Here is a 10,695-nt window from a genome sequence, read left to right as displayed (position 1 = left end):
AAATTAAGATAACGACACATCTCTTACGAAAGAAATTTATATCATGAGATAAAGATATAAAAGCATATTCGTATTATATTCGCGCGATTATTTCAGAGGATATGAAATTACGTCAACGATAGAACGACCACCACGACGATCACGAGATTTGTATAAGGGGACAAGGACAGAGTGGTTGGGAGCTCAATAATCCTAGTGGTTTCCTTGAATGCTGCCGTTCGGTATAGCGGCCTTGTTCGGATATTTGCCGTAGACCCTGCCGCTTCTGGTGACCCTATAATGGATCTGCGGTGCGGCTTGAATCATTGACATGTCGTCGGACATGTGCAGACCGTCGCCGGTGCACAGTCGCTTCGCTCGTCGTATACTGATGGCCTTGTGTTTGTGTAGCTGTATCAAGCTATGTCGCTTCTGCTGCTTCAATATCATCTTTTGATTAATCGCCAGACCATTACGTCTTCTTAGCAATCTTAGCGGCGAAACCGCCAAAATTGCCTTGGTGATTCGACGTCGACAACGCCACAATACCACGGCCGTCGCGAACCAGGCGAACCATGGACCGGCTCTGGGATTCGGAGTTGGTTCCCTCGACCAGAGAAATAACATCTGGGGACAAATAAATGTCTTGGAATATTTTAAATAATAAATTTAAAATTTATTGCAGAAATTAAATAAATCATAGAATGAAATAATGTACATTTAAAAGTCGACAAATTATTAATAATCAAAGAATAATCAATAAAAAAGATAGTTTTAATAAAATACATTATTATGAAATAAGGTTTTAATGCTACTGATTGTATTGAAATTACAATTAACTAATTCATTTCTTCAGAATAAAACCGCAAAGTTTTTTGAATTAGATAATTCATTGAATAAATAACAAAATGTGACAATTTTTGACATTTTGACAATTTATGACAATAATAAATAATAAATAGAATTTTTTAAAAATAATTTTATAATAAATATTAATTTTATTATTAAAAAGTATTATATAGTTATAGTTACAGAGTCGTAATTAACTCAAAACTAAACTTAAAATAGAATTATTCTATTTAATAGAATATTTTAATTTTTTTTAATAGAATAATTTTTCTTTTTGACATATAGATGTGAGTAAACTGTTATAAAAAAATATATTGCAGGAAATTTTGCATAATGCAACGAAAAGAGAAATTCGATATTCGTTCGTATGATAAAATATTGCCCCGGCTTGTGAAATCGGCAGGTGATTTGTTTGATCTTTTATATACTGACATTAGTTTGAAGATTGCGCGAGAAAGCATCGTGCAGCTACGACGATCGATTTCACGGTCGTCGTAGCTTTTCAAGGCTGTGCACCTTGAGATCCACGTGTGGATCCCAAGTAATTCGCTTAGAGCCCCTACGTCTCGAACACGTTCGCTTGTGTCGGACAGCATTTCGACTTTTATAGCTCCGCGACATCTCCGTCGTCGTCGTTCGCGTGCACGTAACCTTGCGCTCTCTCTTTTTTCTACCAAAGTGACCTATTTGGAGGAGAACTCTCGGGGTAAATTTCGCATTGGTCGCACGTTTTTACTGTCAGGACTGACCTTATAGATCCACTCGCTGGCGTTCTGCCTGAAACTAGGAGCTGAGTGGTCTATGCGAAACATAGAATGGCCGTGAATGCTGACTCTTAAAATACGCCGATGGTATCTAGAATTACAAAAATAATATTGCAAAGTTTAATTTTAAATTATTATCAAAATATTATCATACATTTTGTTTCGAGTTTTGTTTAAATTAAAAAAAATTTTGAAATTAAACTCTAAACTAATGAAGAAAGAAGAAGAAAGGACTAAATTAACAAGATTGAATTAAGGAAGCAATTGTAAATATCGACAAATATGGAAGTATATATCTGTTCCAAAAAAAGAAACGGAGAGAAAGACATAGAGATATATTAAGTATTAAGCTATAATAGTAATGCATAAATCGATATAATCAATAATTCAACATAGTTATGTTGCCGACTGTAGCGGCTTAACTAGATACAAAAGATTCAATTCTTGTCGACGAGAATATAAAACACACGACTATACGAATATTTTCTTGACGATAGAATCAACAGCATTGAAACATTTCATGTTTCAGTTCTAGGGTGGAATAACATAGAGATAATTGTCAGAAAGCAGATGTGTTTGTTGAAACATATAATATCTTATATGTTTAAGCTACGCAATGTTTAAGATACATCGACGATACTTATCAAGCATTCGATGCATCAGCGAAATCGGTGGAAAAATGTAAGGGAGGTCAAATGTAATAGAGAAGTGTCGTAGAGATACATTTTAGATACTCCACTATACTATGTCAAGGCAAACAGGATATTCTATGCGTTTCCGCGAAACAGGAAAATATCGTATTCCACGTGCAAATGCATAACGATGTTTCTCGAATCATTCGTTAAAATATGCGGAGGTTTATGCAGAGGAACATTTCGAGGAAGCACTTACTAAAGCAGAAAGACACACATATATAGTATCCATCTGCATTTACATAATGTATATAGCAATGAATATGGCTATCTGTTTCTAAATATTTCTAATATAATCTGTTGTTTAATTTAATTGACATATATAATTTGAAAATTAATTTAAATAAATTTTATAAATAGATAACAAAATATTTTTTATAATTATAGTTAATTTTAAATGTATTTTATATAAAAAATTAACTTTTATATGTAGAAAATTTTTTATTCTACTTATAAAATATAATATAAACTACGGAAATTAACGATATATTGTTGATTTATAATTTATATATACCTCGTTTACAATCACATCAAGTATTCCAATTAAAATATAATCCCTTCAATCTTCATCCCAAAAAATTCACATCCACTGCTCACGCAGTGACACTCAAATTTGTTCGTCGACTCGTGATGGTGGTAAATAATTGAGCAGAAATCGTTACTGTCAGAATGAGGACGCTTGAGCAATGATAAATAAGGTCTAAGCTGTCACTGATATCGATGATTCTTGATTGATGGAGGCTTTCCTTCCGATCGCACGACGTCTTATATTATAATCAGTTTCAGGCTTCCCGCTAATCTCCGTGAGGATGAGACTGCGACGAACTCGATGGTTTTGTTCACGCGAAAAAATTCTATCAAAAATACGAGTAAAGAAGGGCTTAAAAAAGTTGTAAAATAACATATAAAGCGGAGCAGGAGAGCGCGAGAATTTAGACAAAGGATGGTGCCACTCTTGGTTGATCGTCTGACATTGGCTGGCAAACATAGCGATTAATCGACTGCGACATGAGCGAAACTTCGTTGGGACGAATATTATTTATTATTTATATTTTATATTATTCATTTATTAGCGCAACAGCGCATATTAAGATATGAGCCATATTTCTATATAGCGCTCTTATAGAAATCAACAGCTCCCCGATACGGAGAACAAATATATACATATATATTTCTCTTCTTTTAATCATGACAAAAAGAATATAAATATATGTATTCTAAATATTTTTCAAGTTTATGAAATAAAAATATGCTTCTCTTCAAGAAACATGTTCTTAGAAAAATTAATTAATTAATTAAACGAAAAGACGAATAGTAGATCAATATCAATTTTAAATACATCTGTATTGCTAATTGTAAATTGTAAATATGTACACAAATATGTGCTTATAAATAATATTTTCATTCCAACAATTAGTTTTTTATTAATAATTATAAGTTTTTTAATAATGTTTTTATTTGCATAATAAAAAATAAGAAAATGTAAAAGAAAACATGTAAAAAGTTTCTACTATATTTTATAGAGAATGCTTATATCTTTATCTTCTAAATTATCCTCATCATTTCAGCGTACCGAGAAAAATATTTCCTTCGTCATATTGAAGTTCCATCTATTCCAGCCTTGCCACCCTTTCGCCGTCCTACTGCTTTCCCGTGACGTCACGGGATCGTGTAGGTCAGTAGGTCAAAACCTGGATACGTGACCTGAGTGCAGTATATATATTCGTGTTTGCGTCATACATTGGGTGTACAAGAATTAGCGAACATTAGATATTGCAAACAGAGGTAGCATATTAATCCAGAAATAATCTTATGCTTGGCAATGATTAACATTTAGTTGATGAAAATTTAAGTAAAAAAAAAGAAAACTATATATAGTTATGCTATTCAATTATAAATAATATATTTCAAATATCATGGACCTTGTGGGTGGGGTATGTGTGTGTGTGTATGTGTTAGCTCGTACTTATATATTCTCCCTATATTTATATTATACATTAATGATAAATTTTGTAGAATGTCAAAATTTCTAAATATTTTAATAAAATAGGCGACATTCTTTCTATAAAATATATAATACAAAGCATAACATTTTCTTTAACATACAGTGTATATATTAAATCACAAAATACCTTATATCAAGATGAGTAGTATTACATAAATAAAATAAAATATCAATGACATATGGAATATTGATTATTTGATTTGTAAAGAAAAAAATGATACAATTTAATGTATTTTGTAATCGATAAATATAGATCGTATCTTTGATTAATTTCTCCGTCATTTGCTTTCATGATAGAAGCTATGTATATCTTGTTATTTACGACATCATCTTTCATTGATATGCATGCCTCAAGACATTATGATTTATAAAATAATTTTCTTATAAAATATACATTCTGATTACAGATATTGAGAGCTGGTGTACAATTCATATAAATAAATCACAAGATAATCACAATTAAAAGGCGAGTTATAGAAAATTAATGAACTGATTAAAATAGCAACTGTATTTATAAAAGCTATAATTTAGTTATTTATTTTGCACAAATTAAACATATTGCGATTCTTATTATTAAATTTTTATTATTAAATTAAATTTAAATTATTACTGCGACACTTTTTTTAACGATTGGCTCATGCCTATATGTCGTTCATCAACGTTGCAAATATTATTTTTCAAGCTTTACAAGAATTATATTAATATAAAGAAATATTATATTAAAAGAATACATATTATATATATTTATTTAACAAAATGTCTAGTAAAACATGATACACTATAAAACTATAAGACGTACAAAATAAAAGTCTAATGTACATGTATGTGCGTTTTTATTTTCAATTTTCATTAATTTTTTCTTAAGATATTAAATCGTCGATATTAAATTTATCCTTTAAATTGTTCTTGAAATATTAAATTTGTCTTTTCAAAGAATTTATGAATGTATATATTGTATTTTTTATTTATTTTTCTTTATCGCGCACAAAAACATGAGCAACGAATTGTTATCACGAAATTAACTTTTGGTTAATATGTTATTGTATGTTTTCTCTTGAGAAAAGGTTAAAGTTTGCAGTGTTCGTTATATAACTTCAACGACTTCTCGCGATTATTAATTTCTTCCGCAACATTACTTTCCTCCACAAAGTGGAATTTTCTATGCTTTGTATGAGATATTGTGCGGAGATGCGTGTACTTATAATTCTTTTCAGTAAGTGTTTTTCTTATGAGTATACTAAAAATTCACTCGTGAAAATGAAAATTAGAACAGATTCCAACGAGGCAGAATTTTAAGATGCTGAAATTGTTAGAGTAACTATCACAATAGTAAATAGATAAGTCTTATTGCAAACATATTTTAAATTATAATTGTTCTTAATTCGAATATTTGTGTAACTTTTAAGCTTATTTAAAAATATACTGGTGACAACTTGCACAAATTGTATGAGAAAAATATGCAACAAATAAAAATTAAATACAAAATTAAAAACTACGCTAATTTTTCCTTCCTCTTATAACATAAGATTGCGTTTGTATTGACTCAGTCATAATTTAGATCGCAGCCTAAAGCTAACTATGGGAATAACTAATCGTTAACCAACGTCTTGATTGCAGTTTGGAGCCTGTAATTGATTGTGAGGACAAACCAGTCAGACTGCCGACGAATTATCGAATAGAGAATAAAGTGTGCGCGAGCAATAATTAATGAAACGATGTCTCGATAACGAGGCTTATCACCGCGGAAAGAACGACACATAAAAGATAAAAAAAGAAATATTTTTGCGATCGCAGCGAGTTCGATTAACATTCCTACGCAGTGTCGGCAGCATTAATCATAAGCATTTCATTTAAGCGCACTGGCACTGTCTGAATGAAACATTACTTCGACTTCACCGTGTCCTTCGCATTTAAATGAGCACATTTATCTGGCTCCTTAAATAGGAAGTGTAACAATACAAAGAGGGCAAGAGAGATAGAGGAGAAAAAGGCAGAAATCGAAATTATAGCACGCGAAATTTTCTCTCCTCCGTAAAGTCCGAAGAGAATATCTTATACTCACTCTGTATGACGATGCAACCGTGAAACTTCGAAATACTGGAGAGATCAGAGAGTAGATGAGAAGGGTAGATCGTGCTCGTGGGAATGAGTGTCGCGGTATATTATCCTGCCACATTGATTTATCTCTTGTCGGTCGCGATATGCTTCTGTGTTTTGTGCCCCGTTCTCCTCTAATGGGCAATAACGTGACGATGATCCGCAATTATTCCGCTCCCCTCCGTTCGCCCTCATTCAGCGAGAAATGAGCAAAAAAGTAGCGGAGAGACCTCGGTTGCAGCCACTGCACCACTGACCTTGGTCTCAAGTAACGTCTTGGCCGAAGTGATTCAGGAATTGCACAGGGACTTCTAGTGCGCGTAACTTCCAACTCCGGCATTGTAAAATCGACCGCTGTCTCGAGCAATTCCCTCGACGTTGTTGGCTAGACTCAGAAGAGAATCGAGTATTTCAACGTAATCTTGTAAAATTTATTCTTCAATGTTTACATATGGTAACTGCTAGAGAGAATAAAGAAATAATTATCTTATTTTACATTTATAATTTTAGATTAAGTAATTTTAAACAGAATTTCGTGAAAATCAAGAATTTAATAAGCATTACAAGAAGCTTTGGATGTTATATTTTTTCTATTTAAGAGACAGATAAATATATAAAAATATTTACTTTTCTTTCTCTGTTGTTTCTTCACACAAATTTAAATATCTTTTACTTAATATATGTTTTCTCTCTTTGTGCATATACCAGTTAGATGTTACTTTATAGATGCTTATTTCATCTCATTTTATAATTTGTGGTTTATTTTTTTACAATAACGAGGAACACAGATTAGTAGCAGATTATATATATAGAACTGATCATTATATTAGTAGTGTTGCGGTTCCTGGTCATGACAACAATTATTACCGCATTGTATTTGATTATCATAGCAAATTACTAGTACGTCATTCCCTAACTGTATTATTACAACTATTATTATAATTGTAATAGTAACTTAAAGTATTTTCACACTTATATTATTATCTTGATAAACATTTTATTTAGTTTATTATCTCCTACTAATTCTGTATTTTAATTCTTTTGAGTTTTTATATTTTTTATGGTTTTTCAATCTTATAAAATGAGACATATTTGTATGTAAAATATAATTGTTTATAATATTTTCTATTATATAGTATTAATATTATCAAAATTTATGATATTAATACTAGTGTTCTTATTTTAAAAGACACTAAAAATTGTCAATTTAAATATCATTTTTAAATATATCATGGAATTCTAACTTGTATTTTTTCATCTTTGTCAAGAGATGTTCTTTGCAATTCAAAGCCCTGGATTCATATGTTTATTTGATCTCCGTTAATTATTTGAGATTTTGTTCCGGTAACAATGAAATTCGCGAGCCGCATGTGAGTCATATATACATATATGACCCACATCTGTTTTTGAGCCGCGATATCTTTGCAGCCGACGCAAGAGCTTTGTCCGGAATAGTGTTAAGATAGCGCTCGTAGAGATAGCGACCACGAGAGAGATGCTGCCTTCCCTCGTACCGGTTAGACCGCGGAAGGATCTGTAGGTGGTTACCGAAGGACTTGGTGGGATATCAGGGGAACAGACGGCTGCAATGTGCTACGACAGAGAATGTGAAAAGGAGAAAGGAAGAAAAGAGACCGGGCAGACTGGGCCACAAACGAATACCGGTGAATAAATGGCGGCAACAGGGAGAAGAGGGAAGCCCGACGAAATACAAGAGGAAGGAACAAGATGGGGAAAAGAAGGAGAAAGAGACTCATGGTGGGGTTGGTACCAGCATCTGAAGCACGTGGGCCTCGCTTCGTGTGTCTCTCGTTCGGTAGTGCTCTCAGTAGTGCTCTCAGCTGCTCGTGGAGGATCTTCTCGCACCGGATGTCCGTCGAGGACTTAGCGAGTCCACCGTGGAGGATGTCGAGGATGTGACGGCTCGTATATCAGGTCGTCAGGTTGTCAGGACATCGTCACAAATACGATATAAATCTTCCGAAGAGCTGGACCCGAGATGGCCCTCAAGATACTGCTGGCGTACTTACTTATTGCCGGCTCCGCTTCAGCCTCGCCGGAGGATCATCATCGGTTGCCCTCGCACAGCAGCCACAGAGTCGTTTGGCCAGTCTGGTATCGCGACAGACTCCTCCATGCTAGACATGATCGTCCGGACGACGAACGCAGCATCGTTCGAGAAACGACCACTACGAAGGGTCCGTGGACCCCGTTGCGGCCGCAGGTGTCCACGACAAGATCACCGCAGCAGATAAACTTGGCATCGAGGCATCATCACGTGGAGCATAAGTTCGGTGTTGTGACGATAACGGAGCACGGTGGTACCAGAGCGACAGCGTATGCGGGTTATCAGGGTAATCATCGGCATCAGCCGAGAGAAGCCGTCACGCAAAGCTATCAGCTGGTTCCGACAACAGCTCCCACGTATACCAGACATCATGCGGGGTGAGTAATAGATATATTTCACAGGATCAATAAATGATAACACAATATGGAATAATTAATTTTGTAACGAATACATCACATTGCGATTTAGTTTTTTTGTTGCGTAAATTTCATTTACGCGGCTTCTTTCGGAATTAGACTGATCAGCTTGATTGAAAATTAGTTAAAAATTTAGAGTTTAGATACTATTTAATTTGCATCTAAAAATTAAAATCGTTTAAAAAGTACATTATTATATAGACTAAAAATATTTTGCAATAAATAATAATAGTTTATAAACATCACAATACAGAGAATTATCTTGATACATGAAACATGCATAAGAGATGTTTGCATACCAAGATTAGATCGCGATGCAGATTGAGAGTAAACAGAAAACAATGCATCTCTGCACGCGAAAGAATTATATTGACGATTTGCATTCACGTTCGAAAATTGAGTTAAAAAAATATTAAACATGCGATAAAATATCTTTGTTTCATTAATGAATGCTATAAATAAAATAAAATATTTTACACATGTGTATGTGTATGTGCGTTTATAAATCATGTATTTCTTTTATATTAAATGTTATAAATGAATCTCAATCTATGTACATTCAAAGATACAATAATTTATTAAGTACATACCAAATGAAATGTCAAGCAAACTGAGTTTTAAAAAATTGAATCTACCTTTTGCCAGAATGATATAAATCACTTAGAAAATTTTATTTTACTAGTCTTTTGGCCAAAAATTAAGAAAAACGTCGATGGAGACATGATTTATCTATAGAAAAGTAAAGACAATTCGATATTTTTGAATAATAATTGAAGCGCACAGGGCACGTAAATGGAAGTGAATGAACCGAGACGCGTAAATATATGGAATCGCTAACGTGTCGCTGAATTACTATATTTACGAGCAACGAACGACACTCTGCGTCCACGCGATGATGTACGATCGTCGACTACGGAATAAGGCCGTAACGCGAACGCGCCGTCGTTTTCAAAGGCGAGCCGCTAGCCGTTTAATTAATCGACCGATTAATTATCTCGCACGTAGCGCGTTTCTCTGTCGCGTACAATTATTGGGATTGTCTGTGGACGACGGTGCGGATTCCTTTGCGCGCATGCAACGACTCACAACACACGTGGATTAAAATTATCCGGATAAATGATACTCTCTCTCTGTTACCCAAGCTTGTAATCCCAAAGTACCAATTAACCTGATTGGTCGTATCCGATCGTAAAACTTGTCTTTTGCAAAATTCTCTGCCTAAGCTGCTTGAATGTGCTTGTAGCTTTAAAAAATTTAATAATGCATAAAACTTAGTCTTCTGACTGTATAAAAATTCTGTTTTAAATGATTGCGGCAGTAAGTAAAATAAAAATTATTAAAATTCTGAGGACAAATTCAGAATTTTTTTAATGATTCCGAAAATTATTATTATATAAAATAATATTAACATATCTTTTTGTAAAAATAAAATTCTGATATATTAATAACTAACAAATCATTATGCCAAGTGTAAAAATTAATTTGATAAATATTTATTATTCATTAATCAGATTTTTTAGTATAACTTGATGTATCAACATATAGAAGGAAAGAAATAGAAAATGATATCTTCAGTGACAAAACTTTGGCGTTAATTTGTCTACACTCGTGCGTTTTCATTACGTTTCATAACAGTCGCGCTGATACAGAGCGAAGCTCTGAGCAAAGGATGAATGCTGCTGATTTTCTTGGAACGAGCAGCGTCAGATATTTTCACTCTCACCTCACATTTGCGTCTCACACTCGGCTTCTCACAAGCGGCCATTAAGAGCAAATCACCGTACCGCGCGTAACTTTTATCACCTCCTGACAGCCACGAGATCAT

The 10,695-nt window shown here is 33.5% G+C and overlaps 2 protein-coding genes across 4 annotated transcripts in view; one reads left to right on the top strand and one right to left on the bottom strand.

Moving 5' to 3' along the window:
* Positions 1 to 21: 21 nt before the first annotated feature.
* Positions 22 to 10,695, bottom strand: part of LOC145936884 (uncharacterized) — a 24,191-nt gene continuing 13,517 nt past the window's right edge. Inside the window, exons 1-4 of one of the 3 annotated variants that reach the window (XM_083039547.1) lie at positions 8,158 to 8,288; positions 6,352 to 6,771; positions 1,578 to 1,683; positions 22 to 606 (exon numbers count right to left, since the gene is read on the bottom strand). In XM_083039547.1, coding sequence (XP_082895673.1) covers positions 193 to 606; positions 1,578 to 1,640 — 477 coding nt within the window. In that variant the 5' untranslated portion in view covers positions 1,641 to 1,683; positions 6,352 to 6,771; positions 8,158 to 8,288 and the 3' untranslated portion in view covers positions 22 to 192. Of the gene's footprint in view, positions 607 to 1,577; positions 1,684 to 2,798; positions 3,451 to 6,351; positions 6,772 to 8,157; positions 8,289 to 10,695 lie in introns of those variants that run through there. The other 2 variants (XM_083039549.1, XM_083039548.1) reach the window with 2 other exon arrangements.
* The window catches only part of Slow (epidermal growth factor-like protein slowdown), a 21,056-nt gene continuing 18,746 nt past the window's right edge, over positions 8,386 to 10,695 (top strand). The window contains exon 1 of the mRNA XM_083039543.1: positions 8,386 to 8,831. Within this exon, the coding sequence (XP_082895669.1) occupies positions 8,386 to 8,831 (446 nt within the window). The remainder of the gene's footprint in view (positions 8,832 to 10,695) is intronic.

This window comes from Prenolepis imparis, unplaced genomic scaffold, assembly GCF_030444845.1.
Source record: "Prenolepis imparis isolate NDT839.2.m4 unplaced genomic scaffold, iyPreImpa1.0 SCAF_5, whole genome shotgun sequence".
NCBI lineage: Eukaryota > Metazoa > Arthropoda > Insecta > Hymenoptera > Formicidae > Prenolepis > Prenolepis imparis.
Note: the sequence above shows the minus strand (reverse complement) of the source record. Positions and strands in the feature narration are given on the sequence as shown.